Raw genomic sequence first — 17,754 nt, forward strand, 5'->3', positions numbered from 1 at the left:
TCTGCGTCTCACAAGACACAGCGTTTGGAACGGCAAAAAGGACAGATTTCCATGGTGCTAATGTCCACTGGCTTGTGTTTCTTGGCCAAGCAAGTTCTCTTCTTTTAAATGGTGTACTTTTAGTAGTGGTATCTGTTGCGAGCAATTCAACTATGAAAGGCCATAATTCACGCAGTCCTATCGGAACGTTGAATGTGAGATGTATCTGTACTGAACTCTGTGAAGCTTTATTTGGGGCTGCAAGTCGTGAGGTGCAATTAACTCTAAGAAGTTATCCATCTGCAGGCAGAGGTAACTCTGGGTCTCGCTTTCTGCTGCTGGTGGCGGTCATGACTGCCAGTTTTCATCATAGCGGCTTGTGGTTTTGCGACTTTCCAAAGTTCTTGAAATTTTCCGTATTGACTGACCATGTCTTAAAATAAAATAAAATTGCTTCTCTTTGCTTATTTGAGCTGTTCTTGCCATAATTTTTATTTTACCAAATAGGGCTAACTTCTGTATACCACCCCTACCTTGTCACAACACAACTGATTGGCTCAAACACATTAAGAAGGAAAGAAATTCCACAAATTAACTTTTAACAAGGCACACCTGTTAATTGAAATACACTCCAGGTGACTACYTCATGAAGYTGGTTGAGAGAATGCCAATAGTATGCAAAGCTGTCATCAAGGCAAAGGGGGGCTAATTTGAAGAATCTCAAATATAATATACATTTTGATTTGTTTAACACTTTTTTGGTTACTACATGATTCCATGTGTGTTATTTCAGAATTTGGATGTCGTCACTATTATTCTACAATGTAGAAAAAAAGAAAAAAGAAAGAAAAACCCTGGAATGAGTAGCTGTGTCCAAATTTTTGACTGGTACTGTAATTATAAAATTGAAAAGCCTTACAGTAGATTCTGTATTGCTATCTTCTACACTATTGCTCAATTCATTTTATTTTATGCGTTGAAATCATGGATTAAAATTACTAACAATGACTTGAACTACAGGTGAAATAAAAAAACATGACCTCAYGATAGGTGTTGGTGTGTTGTTTCTCCAGCTGTTAATATTTGTCTGAAAATGCCAAGGAAATACAGGMTTTAAAGGTCCAGTGTAGACAAACACTTTTCCTGTGTTTTATATACACTATATATACAAAAGCATGTGGACACCCCTTAAAATGAGTGGATTTGCCTGCTTCAGCCACACCCTTTGCTGACAGGTGCATAAAATTGAGCACACCGCCATTCAATCTCCATAGACAAACATTATATAGGTGACACCGTCATAGGATTCCACCTATCCAACAAGTCAGGTCGCCAAATTTCTGCCCTGCTAGGGCTGCCCCGGTCAACTGTAAGTGCTGTTATTGTGAAGTGGAAAGGTCTAGGAGCAACAACTGCTCAACCGCAAAGTGGTAGGCCACAAAAGCTCACAGAACGGGACTGCCGAGTGCTGAAGCAGGTAGTGCGTAAAAATAATCTGTCCTCGGTTGCAACACTCACTACCAAGTTCCAAACTGCCTCTGGAAGCAACGTCAGCACAATAACTGTTTGTCTGGAGCTTCATGAAATGGGTTTCCATGTACGAGCTCGCCGCCATCGGACTCTGGAGCAGTGGAAAAGTGGTCTCTGGAGTGACGAATCACGCTTCACCATCTGGCAGTACGACAGACGAATCTGGGTTTGGCGGATGCCCGGAGAACGCTACCTGCCCCAATGCATAGTATAGTGCCCACCGTAAAGTTTGGTGGAGGAGGAATAATGGTCTGGGGTTGTTTTTCATGGTTTCTGGCTATGCCCCTTAGTTCCAGTGAAGGGAAATAGTAACGCTACAGCATWCAATGACATTCTAGACGATTGTGTGCATCCAACTTTGTGGCAACAGTTTGGGGAAGGCCCTTTCCTGTTTCAGCATGACAATGCCCCCGTGCACAAAGYGAGGTCCATACAGAAATGTTTTGTTGAGATCGGTGTGGAAGAACTTGACTGGCCTACATAGAGCCATGACCTCAACCCCATCGAACACCTTTGGGATGAATTGGAACGCCGACTGCGAGCCAGGCCTAATCGCCCAACATCAGTGCCCNGAACGCCGACTGCGAGCCAGGCCTAATCGCCCAACATCAGTGCCCGACCTCACTAATGCTCGTGGCTGAATGGAAGCATGTCCCCGCAGCAATGTTCCGCAATGTTCCAAAATSTAGTGGAAAGCCTTCCCAGATGTGGCTGTTATAGCAGAAAAGGGGGATCAACTACATATTAAYGCCCATGATTTTGGAATGTGATGTTCAACGAGCGGGTGTTCACATACTTTTGGTTATTATTAGTGGCTYGTGTCTTTTTTAATATCTAGGAATATTTCACTTTCTCTGGCCATAGGCGTAACAACATGAATTGGTGCATGAGGCAGAAATAATGCAGTGCGACTTGAGTTTTGCCATCAGCTGGAAGACTGCGTCCCCWTTTCTCAGCGGAGCGAGGGAGAGCGAAGGGAGGGTGAGTCGGGTGAGAGGCAGCCTCAACGCTGATCCCTCCCTCCCCTCAGACTGACCATCAGATGCAGGCCACCAGTCCAGTAAGAAAAAATAAGCAAATGATTGTGCTCACTCAGCTGTGCCTCACAAGTAACACAACACATGATCTATTACCAGTGTGATCATAGACCAACATTGGCAGGGCAATATGCAGTGATAATGTATTGGGCCTATAGCCTACTGCACAAACCTCATTGCTTCAGAACTGTTTTTAATTGGTTGATGTTGCATAGACTTATGTTATTTAAGTCATGTCACCAAAAAAATCTGAGCGGTAGATCTCGGCTTGCATTTTGACTCGGAAAGTGATCTTGACTCAGAAAAGGTTGGTGACCACTGACATAGATCTATTGTCACTGACTACAAGTCTTGAAGTAATCTCAACATACTGCTATCATACAGTATATTGTCCATATACTGTATCTATACACCACTATTGTATCTCTACTAAATGGTCACTGTGCTATTCTCATTTTTTCCTCTAACTTAAACGTTGATGTCGGGCCTCATAATTACAGCTAACTGTTACGGTTCCAAAATGGCCAGTGCTGTATTTAATGAGATGCTATTCATTCATCCAGTCTTATTCCAGAGTCATTGAGATTAAGCGCTTCAGGAAGCAGGGAGTGAGTGAGAAGCTTCCTGTCACAGACTGAGGCCACATTGAGATAGGACGGAACTCAAGGCTCTCCTCCCCTTCCTGTTACAGCACACAGCGAAAAATAGAACACTTTGCTAGGCCATTCATTTCCATGGCACCCCTTAGTACACCGACACGGAAGGCACGCATACACACACAATCAGAGTCACAGACAAAGGGACGGGAACACACGCAGGCAACCAGGCATGAAAGCATACATGCACGCACGGACAAACACCTGAGACCTATCACCACTACATCTCTTACAGATTCTTTAAGTAGACTGGACTCTTACCCATTCTGCATAGCAGCAGGATCATATGTTAACTGCATACCAGTCTGCAACACAAGAGAGACGAGACATATCACAGGTTAATCATTGAATTTCAAATTCAAGTCAGCATAATGATTAAGAGATCCGATTAAGAGATCGGAAACAAAAGGGATTTCAATACACTTTATGCATGTGGGACAATGATCGACGCACGCCTTTCAGAGACACAGAGAGAGAGAGACACAGAGAGAGAGAGACGCAGAGAGAGAGAGAGAGAGAGAGAGAGAGAGAGGAATGACGGTGAGTGTATGCATGAAAGTGTGCGAGGCCCTTGTATCTCTTCCTCTTTCTCACCCTCTCTCGTTTTGTTCCCATCTCTCTCTTTTCTCTCCCTCTCTGCCTGCAACCTGTCACCTGCATTCCTGAAGCCTCTCTCCCAGAGGCCTAATCCCATTTCTTTTAACGGGAACCTGCTGACGACAGCAGATTTCTTCAGCGCGCTTTCCAGCTCTCTCCCCGTCCCCCTCTCTCTCTCCGTCCCTCTCTCTCTCTCTCTCTCTCTCTCTCTCATTCTCCCCCTCTCTCTCTCTTCCTCACTCTCTCCATACCTCTTACTCCCTCGTTCCTTCAGGAGGGTTGTGTGAGCTAAAAGGCAGGAATGACCCTCAGGAACTAGGGGGGGATCAGTGTACATGGACTTCACCCATGTGAGTGAGGGGGTTAAAGAGATCCAATGAATACTACACAGGATGCATAAGCCCTTAGTGACACGGCCACTGCCATTAGCATAATATACAGTAGGCCTGTGTGTGGTCATTCATGTGAGTGTGTTTGAGTGTGAGTATGAGTGTTTGAATTTGAAGATGTTTGAGTGTGAGGGGGGGGGGGTCTGCATTTGTAGTATGCATATGCACATATACACAGTTGAAGTCGGAAGTTTACATACACCTTAGCCAAATACATTTAAACTCAGTTTTTCACAATTCCTGACATTTAGTAAAAATTCCCTGTCTTAGGTCAGTTAGGACTTCATTTTAAGACTGTGAAATGTCAGAATATATAGAGAGAAATATTTATTCAGCTTTTATTTCTCTCATCACATTCCCAGTGGGTCAAAAGTCTACATACACTCAATTAGTACTAGGTAGCATTGCCTTTAAATTGTTCAACTTGGTCAAACATTTCAGGTAGCCTTCCACAAGCTTCCCACAGTAAGTTGGGTGAATTTTGGCCCATTCCTCCTGACAGAGCTGGTGTAACTGAGTCAGGTTTGTAGGCCTCCTTGCTCGCACACGCTTATTCAGTTCTGCCCACAAATGTTCTATAGGATTGAGGTCAAGGCTTTGTGATGGCCACTCCAATACCTTGACTGTGTTGACTTAATTAAGCCATTTCCACAACTTTGGAAGTATGCTTTGGTCATTGTCAATTTGGAAGACCCATTTGCGACCAAGCTTTGACACCTGACTGATGTCTTGAGATGTTGCTTCAATATATCGACATACTTTCCCTCCTCATGATGCCATCTAGTTTGTGAAGAGCACCAGTCCCTCCTGCAGCAAAGCACCCCCACAACATGATGCTGCCACCCCCGTGCTTCACGGTTGGGATGGTGTTCTTTGGCTTGCATTAGGTGAACAATAGGTAAGTAAAGAAATAAAACAACAGTAAAAAGACAGGCTATATACAGTAGCGAGGCTATAAAAGTAGCGAGGCTACATACAGACACCGGTTAGTCAGGCTGATTGAGGTAGTATGTACATGTAGATATGGTTAAAGTGACTATGTATATATGATGAAGAGAGAGTAGCAGTAGCGTAAAAGAGGGGGTGGCGGGTGGCGGGACACAATGCAGACAGCCCGGTTAGCCAATGTGCGGGAGCACTGGTTGGTCGGTATGTACATGAATGTATAGTTAAAGTGACTATGCATATATGATAAACAGAGTGTAGCAGCAGCGTAAAAGAGGGGTTGGGGGGGCAAATAGTCTGGGTAGCCATTTGATTACCTATTCAGGAGTCTTATGGCTTGGGGGTAAAAACTGTTGAGAAGCCTTTTTGTCCTAGACTTGGCACTCCGGTACCGCTTGCCATGCGGTAGTAGAGAGAACAGTCTATGACTAGGGTGGCTGGAGTATATGACAATATATGAGTATATGGAGTATATGACACCGCCTGGTGTAGAGGTCCTGGATGGCAGGCACCTTAGCCCCAGTGATGTACTGGGCTGTACACACTACCCTCTGTAGTGCCTCGCGGTCAGGCAATTGCCGTACSAAGCAGTGATGCAACCAGTCCAATTGACTCAAATTATGTCAATTAGCCTAACAGAAGCTTCTAAAGCCATGACATAATTTTCTGGAATTTTCCAAGCTGTTTAAAGGCACAGTCAACTTAGTGCATGTAAACTTCTGACCTACAGGAATTGTGATACAGTGAATTATAAGTGAAATAATCTGTCTGTAAACAATTGTTGGAAAAATTACTTGTGTCATGCTCAAAGTTGCCAAAACTATAGTTTGTTAACAATACATTTGTGGAGTGGTTGAAAAACTAGTTTTAATGACTCCAACCTAAGTGTATGTAAACTTCCGACTTCAACTGTATTTACAGTACCAGTCAAAAATTTGGACACACCTACACACCTACTAATTCCAGGGTTTTTCTTTATTTTTACTATTTTCTACATTGTAGATTACAGCCTCGAGTCTTCTTGGGTATGACGCTACAAGCTTGGCACACCTGTATTTGAGGAGTTCCTACCATTCTTCCCAGTTCCTCCCATTCTTTTCTGCAGATCCTCTCAAGCTCTGTTAGATTGAATGGGGAGCGTCACTGCACAGCTATTTTCARGTCTCTCCAGAGATGTTAGATCGGGTTCAAGTCCGGACTTTGGCTGGACCACTCAAAAGACATTCAGAGACTTGTCYCGAAGCCACTCCGACATTGTCGTGGCTGTTTGCTTAGGGTCGTTGTCCTGTTGGAAGGTGAACCTTCACCCTAGTCTGGGGTCCTGAGTGCTTAGGAGCAGGTTTTATTCAAGGATCTCTCTGTACTTTGTTCCGTTCATCTTTCCCTTGATCCTGACTAGTCTCCCAGTCCCTGCCGCAGAAAAACATCCCCACAGCATGATGCTGCCACCACCATGCTTCACTGTAGGGATGGTGCAAGATTTCCTGTAGACGTGACGCTTGGCATTCAGGCCAAAGAGTTCAATCTTGGTTTCATCAGACCAGAGGATCTTGTTTCYCATTGTCTGAGAGTCTTTWGGSGSTTTTTGGCAAACTTCAAGTGGGCWGTMATGTGCCTTTTACWGAAGAGTGGCTTCTGTCTGGCCAGATTGGTGGAGTGCTGCAGAGATGGTTGTCCTTCTGGAAGGTTCTTCCATCTTCACAGAGGAACTCTGGAGCTCTGTCAGAGTGACCATCGGGTTCTTGGTCACCTCACTGACCAAGCCCCTTCTCGACCTCATGGCTTGGTTTCTGTGGGACATTATATAAACAGGTGTGTGCCTGTTTATATAATGATGTCCAACCAATTGAATTTACCACAGGTGGACTCCAATCAAGTTGTAGAACAACTCAAGGATGATAAATGGAAAAAGGATGCATTTCGAGTCTCATAGCAAAAGGTCTGAATAATTATGTAAATAAGATATCTGTTTTWWTTTTTAATACATTTGCTAAAATTTCTAAAAACMCGTTTTCGCTTTGTCATTATGGGGTATTGTGTGTAGATTAATGAGGAAATACAATTATTTAATTCATTTTAGAATAAGGCTGTARCGTTACAAAATGTGGAAAAGGTAAAGGGGTCTGAATACTTTCCAAATGCATTGTGTATACAGTATACATACGCTGAACAAAAATGTAAACGCAACATGCAACAATTTCAACGATTTTACTGAGTTAAAGTTCATAATAGAAAATCATTCAATTTAAATAAATTCATTAGGCCCTAATCTATGGACTTCACATGATTGGTCAGGGGCGCAGTCATGGGTGGGCTTGGGAGTGCATAAGCCCACCCACTGGGGAGCCAGGCCCAGCCAATCAGAATGAGTATTTCCCCACAAAAGGGCTTTATTACAGAAAGAAATACTCCTCAGTTTCATCAGCTATCCGTGTGCCTGGTCTCAGATGATCCCACAGGTGAAGAAGCCAGATGTTGAGGTCCTGGGCTGGTGTGGTTACACATGGTCTGTGGTTGTRAGGCCGGTTGGACGTACTGCCAAATTCTCTAAAACGATGTTGGAGGCRGCTTATGGTAGAGAAATTAACATTAAATGATCTGGCAACAGCTCGGTTGKACATTCCTGCAGTCAGCATGCCAATTGCACGCTCCCTGAAAACTTGAGACATCTGTGGCATTGTGACAGAACTGCACATTTTAGAGTGGCCTTTCATTGTCCCCAGCACAATGTGCACCTGTGTAATGATCATGCTGTTTAATGAGCTTCTTGATATGCCACACCTGACAAGTGGATAGATTATATTGGCAAAGGAGAAATGCTCAGTAACAGGGTTGTAAACAAATTTGTGCAAAACATTTGAGAGAAATAAGCTTTTATTTCAGCTCATGAAACATGGGACCAACACTTTACATGTTGTGTTTATATTTTTGTTCAGTATATGTGCCTGTATGTTCCACTGACAGGAAGTCTGTGTACTGGTCGGGTTGAATATTTTACAAATGTTCCATCCTGAGAATAAATCATTTTTCTCCCGGGTAACCCGGTATTTCCCGCCAAAACAGGAAGTGTCATTCAGAGCATTATAAAGCGTATAAATAGGCTTATGTCTGGATTTGATTAGAGCTTTGATAAAAAAATGTAAGCCTGATGCTACCTGAGCCTGGTGAGCCCTACATTAAAGACATTTAATGAGCACAAGCCCAAAAAAGCCCAAATGATTGTGCCATTATCTAATACATACAGTAAATGATAGGCTACTACTGCACATTAAACACGGCAGAAAAACATAAAAGCCCATAGATGTAGCTAGTTATATGCTCTACTGGGTAAATAAATGAAACTAGCACTAGTAGGGTGATCTTTTTGAGTGTAAACTGTATTACCGCACAGTGTTGTATTATACTGTATTATATGGACTGGAATTACACACATTGTTCAAACCGTGATAAAGCAGGGAGAGAACATGCGATTCCATACTGAGATGGGCTGTCTGTCCCCACCCTGAGCGTTGATAAATCATCATGCAGAGAAGCCAGATTTAGACATTGCATATCATTTAACAGTTCCATTTCAYGCCATGCTGTTCATATGCATCTTTTATTGTAATTTAACGGATTCTGGCACTTTTTTTATCCCGGGAAAAGGGAGTGGTTTTGGGTGGTAAATCCCAGTAAATCTTGGTAAGCGGGTTCCCGGCATTCAACCCTAGTCTGAGTGTATGCATCTGCATGTGCATCACGGTATGTATGCATGGCATGTTTCACCGGGTGCCTGCGTCTATATGTTCATGTCTGAGTGTGTATGTGTCTGCATCGGTCTGCACGCCCAAGTCTATGTGTTTGCATCTGTGTATGTGTTTRSATYTGTGTATGTGTTTAGATTTGTGTGTCTATACAGGAGCATTCAGAAAGTATTCACACCCCTTGACTTTTTCCACATTTTGTTGTGTTACAGCCTGAATTTAAAACAGAGACTTTGTGTCACTGGGCTACACACAATACAACATAATGTCAAATTGGAATTATATTCTTATAAATAATTTTGTTMATTTTGTTATGGCAAGCCTRAAAAAGTTTCAGGAGAAAAAAATATGTACTTAACAAATCACATAAGAAGTTGCACGGACTCACTCTGTGGGCAATAATAGCGTGTAACACGATTTTTGAATCACTACCTCTTCTCTGTACCTCACACATACAGATAATTGTAAGGTCCCTCAGTAGAGCAGTGAMTTTCAAACACAGATTCAACCACAAAAAAACAGGAAGGTATAAGAAGAAATTAACTTTRTGTCCTGAATACAAAGCGTTATGTTTGGGGCAAATCCWACACATCCCTGACTACAACGCTTCATATTTTCAAGCGTAGTGGTGGATGTTATGGATATGCTTGTGAAGGGCAAGGACTAGGGAGKTTTTTTTTAAGGATAAAAATAAACGAAACAGAGCTAAGGACAGGCAAAATCCTAGAGGAAAACCTGGTTTAGTCTGCTTTCCATCAGACACTAGGAGACAAATTCACCTTTCAGCAGGACAACCTAAAAGACAAGGCCAAATATACACTTGAGCTGCTTACCAAGACGACATTGAATGTTCCTGAGTGGCCTAGTTACAGTTTTGACTTAAATCTGCTTGAAAATCTATGGCAAGATTTGAAAATGGCTGTCTAGCAATGATCCACAACCAACATGACAGAGCTTGAAGAATTTTATAAAGAATAATGTGAAAATGTTGTACAATCCAGGTGTGCAAAGATCTTAGAAACTTACCCAGAAAGACCCACAGCTGTAATCGCTGCCAAAAGGTGGTTCTAACATGTAATGACTTAGGGGTGTGATACCTTACGTAAATGAGATATKGCTGTAYTTAATTTTCAATACATTTGCACAACTTTCTAAAAACATGTTTTCACGTTGTCATTACAGGATATCGTGTGTAAATGGGTGAGAGAAAAAAACATACATTTAATACATTCTGAATTCAGGCTGTAACACACAACAAAATGTGGATTAAGTTCAAGGGGCATGAATACTTTCTGAAGGCACTGTACGTGATAATGGCCATCCCAGACATGGCCAGCTGTCTGGTGAGGCTGATAAGTCCCAGGCGTGGTGCCCTTACTTCCATGTGTTAATGAATTCCACACCATGCCGGCCTGGCTCACACAGACAATCCCCATAAGGGTCGGCGTATCGCCATGACTGATTACGCATGCTGTTGGCGTGCCGGTACAGAGAGAGAGAGAGACAGAAGAGGAGAGAGAGGAGGACAGAGACAGAGACAGAGACAGAGACAGAGACAGAGAGAAAGAGAGAGAGAGAGAGAGAGAGAGAGAGAGAGAGAGAAGAGAGAGAGAGAAGAGAGAGAGAGAGAGAGAAGAGAGAGAGAGAGAAGAGAGAGAGAGAGAGAGAGAGAGAGAGAGAGAGAGAGAGAGAGAGAGAGAGAGAGAGGAGAGAGAGGAGAGAGAGAGAGAGAGAGAGAGAGAGAGAGAGAGAGAGAGAGAGAGAGGAATGTGTGTGTAAGAAAAAGAACGTGAGATGAAGAGAAGAGAGGAAAAAAAAGTGGATGTGAGAAAGAATACGTGTCTGAGTACGTGTGGGAAAGAGAAATACATGTACGAGAGAAAGTTGAGAGTATGTGAGAAAGAGAGTAGGTGAGGGAGAGAAAGAGACAGTATGTGAGGGAGAGAAAGWGACAGTATGCATCTTGGAGAGGAAGTTGGAGCATGTGAGGGAGAGAAAGTGACAGTATGTGAGGGAGAGGAAGTTGGAGCATGTGAGGGAGAGAACGTGACAGTATGTGAGGGAAAGAAAGTGACAGTATGTGAGGGAGAGAAAGTGACAGTATGGGTCTTGGAAAGGAAGTTGGAGCATGTGAGGGAGAGAAAGTGACAGTATGGGTCTTGGAGAGGAAGTTGGAGCATGTGAGGGAGAGAAAGTGACAGTACGTGAGGGAGAGAAAGTCGGCCCCTCTGGCAGCTGGAAGGACACCTGTACTGTACTTGGTATCCGGCTGTAGGTCACACAGACACAAATACACACATACACGCACACGCAGACACACACACACACCCTCTCTCTCAAAAACATCAGTCAGGCTTCCTTTCACACAGGGGAGAACCGGGTCGTTTTGCCATTAACACTTTCCCCAAAGAGAAAGCACTTGAGCTAGTGTGACGTTGTGAGACTGTGTGTATGTGTGTGTGTGTGTGTGTTAACGATTTAATGATTTATGGTGTGTGCGTATGAGTGTATGTTGTGTGCGCCCGTGTCCGTGTGAGCATGCGTGACTCAGACAGAGTACGTGTGCTTGAACCCACGTGACTTTGCGTGTGTGTTTTGCATGTGTGTGCAAGCGCCCATCGTTCGTTAGATGTAACGCATGTTTGAGAGAGTGTTTGCATGCCTCATAGTCACTTAGAAGAAACGTGTCACTTCTTCCAAAACCTCCATTTGACTTCTGACTCCTTTTCAACTACTGACTAATCACGCTACAATGTGGTTGCTTGCTGCTCTACGGGTGCTCTACTAGACCCCTGGTGTGTTCTGGGAGTTTGGCTGACTTCAAGAGGGGTTCAATGGAGAACGTAGCAAATGGCGTGCTCCGGGCGGGCCCTCTTCATCTGGCCACAGAACGGGAGGCCCCTGGTGAAGGATTGGAGAGGGTCTGATTTAATAGACTCACATATGCAACCGACCTCCCAGCGCTGTCTGTGCTGCTGATCAATGACTGTGGGGGGGGGGGGGCCTCGTTGACACACACACATAGTTACGAACAAACGTGCGCGCACACACACACACATACAGAACATACTGTACACGTGTGTGCACTCTCGATCTCACAAGCGCGCGCACACACGCGAACGAACCCGCAAAAGGCCCCAACAACACCAGCACTTAAGCCTCCACCAGCCACTCACTCATGTCCTTAACCAGAGTAATGGGAAGCAAGGAGTGAGGGAGGGGAGGGAGGGAGAGAGACGAGGGAGGAGAGATGCAAGACTCTTCCTAGCTGTTGAGCCTGAGGCCACGGGAGGGCCTTTTTACGGAGATAAAAACACGAACCGTGTCGTTAATCTGCGCGCGAGACGTAGTTGGGGCGAGAGGCGAGCCTTTTAATCTAAGGAGGGCAGCAGATTTCATCAGCACGCTGTGTGGGGAGGGGAGGAGAGATGAGAGAGAGCCAAAGTGTTTTTGTGTATTCCGTCTATTCTGGCGATGCTGCCTCTCTTTTCTCCTTTCTTCTCTCCTCTTTCCAGATGCTACACACACACACACACCCCTCTCGCCTCGCGTCAAGTGTAGCCAGCTAACCCTGTCAGTGTGTGAGGCTCTGTAGCAACATGGTGTTAGGGTAAACAGGCCTCACTGGGCTCGGCGTTTGGTCTGCCGAGTCTGTGACGGACAAGCACACTCTCACACACACACAGTATATTACACACAACCATGACGCACACAACCAGCAAAGCAGACAAACTGGAGGGTGTGTTATGTCTCCTGAAAGACACAGAGTCAGGCCCATCKCCACAGAGAGCCTATATCGTGTTCTTTCCTTTCTACCTTGCAGCTTCAGCACAACTGTCAGCCYCCTGCAAGTTCATATTCTCCGTAGTGCATAGACCCGCATGAAAAACCCCTAAGACTGCCCTTCCCGTTGTAGGTTGCTTCTGCTGAATATGTTAGTTATCCAATTTATAGGCCCGAACTACTATGAAACATGGGTGGACCACCTGTATGTTTGGCAGCCTTGGGAGGGCACTCATACAACCTTGAAATGCAATTTATATTTCAACTCTTATTCTGAAGGTTTGAATCAATACTTAAAGTGCATTTTTCAACCTTTTCCCAGCCTTTTTTCACTGCCAGCGCCAACCTTAAACATGGGAGACAGACTGTCGTGTTTTACATGGACCTAAATTACCCCTTATTAAGACTTCCATTACCTCAGTGGTTAAATGCCTGCCTTTGAACCAAACGTCATTCCAGTGCCATGACTAGGTGGTATGTAATGCAGGGTTAACGGTAACTGCCGGATGGCTGTACCTATAGAACCAAAATGGCAGCTGTAATGAGTCAGCGGCTTACCTCGCCTTCCCTGTGCCACGGCCGCCCGTTCTGTGGGTACTTGCTCTGGCTCTGGCGTTTCTTCTGCCCTCCGTCTGCGAATTTGCACAGCAAAGGCTCGTTGGGGGCTGCAGAGAGATAGCGAGAGAGAGGGAAGGGGTTAGTAAAAACAGAAATTAACGTCAGGAGGACTAAAACAGTGACCCTTATGAAGAACCCGAGCCCCTTTGAAGTGTGTCTCCCGTTCTATTTTCTGCCCCCTCCCTCCCTCCCTCCCTCCCGTGGAGTGTCTTGTGAAACTCCCAGACGCTCAGTCTTGGCAAGGCCATTCATTCTCCCAGCCTCAGCCCCACTGGCAGCCCTTGAAAGAGCATAGCTGGGTATTGTTGAAATAATAATCAGAGTAATCGCTCTCGTAAATTGCTTAGAGACGGTAATGTTTCGGCGCTCTGTCAGCCAAAGCTAATTTCTGTAAGGCATTCCCGTTCCCTCCTATACAATTCCCCTATTTTTATAGAACAGCTTTTCTGCTCGACTTTTCATCTTTATAATTTTTTCCCACTCTGCAACCAGCAAGGTTTCTCATCGGGCTACAAACATAAAAGTGTTTGGGTGAGAATGTCAGGACGAGTTGTTCTCTGAGTGACCACAGGAGGCAGTCTATCCATGTGCTCGCGCTAGCTGCTACAGTCAGGAAATGCGAATGGACAGAAACATTGTCAGTCACTTAGGGAGAAATATCACATGGGGTAACATAGCCATTCATCGCCTTTGTTATTTAATATCAGATCCAATACATTCGCCCAGGAAGTAGCCACAAAATATCAACGGACTATACGCACACACAAGAGGAGGAAATGACTGAGATTAGCTAATTGCAGTTTATCAATTGACGGTTCATGGGATCTCAACTCCTCCATATAGTCCCTTATCTAGATAATCGCAGGAGCGCCAAGATGTAATTGCTGTAACAAGTTGTTTTCTGTGTGATACGCAGTTCTTTGAACAACTCTCTAAAGGCCATATTCTCACACTACTCCTAAAGCAGGTGCCCTTCAGACGATGATAAAACACCTTCTGAGGAAAGACAGAGCCACTGAGGGCTGGAATGGAAGGAGGGGAAGAAAGAAAAACAGAAGAAAAAAGCCCTTATTGAGCGGTTACTCGTGAGAAACGGGTGGCTCTTTTGGCCGGGGATCGGGGGGGTCTTCAGTGTGTCCCTCCCCCTTTTAGTTTTTTTGTGCGTGTCAGCGAGATCGGTACCTCTGTGTAGAAGGGAACTGTAGAGATGAGAGGGAGAGGGAGGGAGAGAGAAGTAGAGTAAGCTAGCTGAAGGATCAATCGCAAGGGCTGCGCTGCGGGCCGACGTGAGCCAGCCTTGTTCAAACGCTGTTCCCTGCACCTGCAGCTGCCGAGCCGCGTGGACGGGCGACCTGTCATCGTGTTCGCATTAGAGGCGCTCTGATGACGCCGACGCAGGTGTCGTCTGTGGCGTGAGATGCTGGACAGTGAGGAAGCGACCTTTCAGCTTCCACTCCCGAATTTGACATAGACAGGAGTTTCATTGATGCTTTAATCTCAATTCCCCAGATGTTTGGGACTCAACAATAAGTCCCTGTACACGGGAGGCAATTCAGTACACTGAGGACAAGGCCAACAACACCCTGTGAACGAGAGCAACTACGGTGTCCATATCAGGACGGTCTCAGTTGAGACTGACCCAATTACTGACGAGACGGTGGCTGTCCTAATATGAACACCCTACGCAACAGAGGAACATGACAGTAACCTTCCAGTGGAAGGTTCCCTTTGTGCCATTACAATGGTCCTCCCTCACTGTAACCTAGGTCAAGTGATGATGCAGCAGACTAACACACAGAGGTATTATTTGTTTGCCTATTACATGAAGCGAGTGAAAAGCGGATGAGGGAGGAAAAGATGCAAATGAACAGGGGATTCAGGGAACAAACTCTTGAGACAAGAAAAACAAGAAAAAAGCTTCTGAAAACTCTCTCKGACTGTCCTCTCAGGGAGGTAATTAGCGGTCTGGCTAATTTAGTGGATCCGATATGCAGCAACGCTGACGTCCCATGAGCAGGTCTCCAGATCCCTCCAGATCCCACAGCACAACGGCCAATTTGTTGAAAAATCAAGGCCAAAATCTTCAGCCCCTCCTGGTCTTCCCTATGCGGAAAATGAAACAGAAGAGTGCATAAAGACCTACAGTACGTTGACCATATTGTGGCTTTACTGGCTTATGGCTACAACGCTTAAATTGGCCGCCACCTCAGTCAATGTGTGCAATTCTGAGACCCCCAAAAAATCCTGCATCTACCAATTTAGCACTACATAATGACAAAAAGAATGGAGGCAAGAGGAAAATAAATGTTGGTCCAAGTCAACAATTGACGCTAACACGGTACTCTACAAGAACTCTTAATTGTTCTTTATGTGCGTCGCCATAGCAACGGGTCAACAGATTTGAGAAACACAAGCCCCCCTCTCTCCCTCACACACACACACACACACACACACGTTAGGGTGCCAGCACTGCAAACAGCATGAGCAGCAATGGAGGAAACATTTCACCTGGAGTCAAGCGGCTGGATTAGAAATGACCTCACTAGCTTGGAGGCCGGCACATTGTCACACCAATGCTACTCTGCTTCGTTTACATCAGACACCCTGGTTTCCTACTCCTTAACCTTTTAATGCCGTGGGCTAAAGCAGGGTCACACAGAGAGATTCTTGGTGGTCTTAAACAAATCTACTTTGAAACAAAAGCATTCACCTCACACACATGGTTATGGGCTTAACAAAAAGAAGACACCTGTACCACGTCAAATATAGAGTGGAAATGTATTCAATTTTGAGTTTGCATCCCAATATTACACATCACAGAAGACCGAAATATAACAAAACTGTTTGACATAGAAGCACCGGATGTTCGTAACGTTATTAATTATGAAAAACATTAATTACATTCCACCCATGAAGCCAAAAAGGGTACAGTACCAGTCAAGCCAAAAAGTATTTACAAAAAGTATTTACAGTACCAGTCAAAAGTTGACACACCTACTCATTCAAAGGTTTTTCTTTATTTTTTATTATTTTCTACATTGTAGAATAATAGTGAAGACATCAAAACTATGAAATAACACATATGGAATCATGTAGTAACCAAAAAAGTGTTAAACAAATCAAAATATATATTATATTTGAGATTCTTCAAAGTAGCCACCCTTTGCCTTGATGACAGCTTTGCACACTGATGGCATTGTCTCAACCAGCTTCATGAGGTGGTCACCTGGGATGCATTTCAATTAACAGGTGTGCCTTGTTAAAGTTAATTTGTGGAATTTCTTTCCTTCTTAATGTGTTTGAGCCAATCAGTTGTGTTGTGACAAGGTAGGGGTGGTACACAGAATATAGCCCTATTTGGTAAAAGACCAAGTCCATATTACTGCAAGAACAGCTCAAATAAGCAAAGAGAAACGACAGTCCATCATTACTATATGACATGAAGGTCAGTCAAGGCGGAACATTTCAAGAACTTTGAATGTTTCTTCAAGTGCAGTCGCAAAAACCATCAAGTGCTATGATGAAACTGGCTCTCATGAGGACCGCCACAGAAAAGGAATACCCAGAGTTATCTCTGTTGCAGAGGATAAGTTCATTAGAGTTACCAACCTCAGAAATTTCAGCCCAAATAAATGCTACACAGAGTTCAAGTAACAGACACATCTCAACATCAACTGTTTAGAGGAGACTGCGTGAATCAGGCCTTCGTGGTCGAATTGCTGCAAAGAAACCACTACTAAAGGACACCATTAAGAAGAAGAGACTTGCATGGGCCAAGAGACACGAGCAATGAACATTAGACCGGTGGAAATCTGTCCTTTGGTCTGATGAGTCCAAATTTGAGATTTTTGGTTCCAACCACCGTGTCTATGTGAGACGCAGAGTAGGTGAACGGATGATCTCTGTATGTATGGTTCCCACCATGAAGCATGGAGGAGGAGGTGTGATGGTGCTTTGCTGGTGACACTGTCTGTGATTTACTTAGAATTCAAGGCACACTTAACCCGCATGGCAACCACAGCATTCTGCAGCGATACRCCATCCCATCTGGTTTGCGCTTAGTGGGACTATCATTTGTTTTTCAACAAGACAATGACCCAACACACCTCCAGGCTGTGTAAGGGCTATTTGACCAAGATGAGATTGAAGGAGTGCTGCATCAGATGACCTGGCCTCCACAATCACCCGACCTCAACCCAATTGAGATGGTTTGGGATGAGTTGGACAGCAGAGTGAAGGAAAAGCAGCCAACAAGTGCTCAGCATATGTGGGAACTCCTTCAATACTGTTGGAAAAGCATTACAGGTAAAGCTGTTTGAGAGAATGCCAAGAGTGTGCAAAGCTGTCATCAAGGCAAAGGGTGGCTTTTTAAAATTTGTTTAACACTTTTTTGGTTACTACGTGATTACATATGTGTTATTTCATAGTTTTGATGTCTTCACTATTATTCTACAATGTAGAAAATAATAAAAAATAA

General features: G+C 44.3%; 1 protein-coding gene across 1 annotated transcript in view; it reads right to left on the reverse strand.

The window, feature by feature from the left end:
- LOC111955198 (RNA-binding motif, single-stranded-interacting protein 3-like) overlaps positions 1-17,754 on the reverse strand; it is a 222,281-nt gene that overhangs the window by 39,576 nt on the left and 164,951 nt on the right. The window contains exons 7-8 of the mRNA XM_023975345.3: positions 13,218-13,324; positions 3,464-3,507 (exon numbers count right to left, since the gene is read on the reverse strand). Coding sequence (XP_023831113.1) covers positions 3,464-3,507; positions 13,218-13,324 — 151 coding nt within the window. The remainder of the gene's footprint in view (positions 1-3,463; positions 3,508-13,217; positions 13,325-17,754) is intronic.

The sequence above is a fragment of the Salvelinus sp. IW2-2015 genome, linkage group LG30, assembly GCF_002910315.2.
Source record: "Salvelinus sp. IW2-2015 linkage group LG30, ASM291031v2, whole genome shotgun sequence".
Taxonomy (NCBI): domain Eukaryota; kingdom Metazoa; phylum Chordata; class Actinopteri; order Salmoniformes; family Salmonidae; genus Salvelinus; species Salvelinus sp. IW2-2015.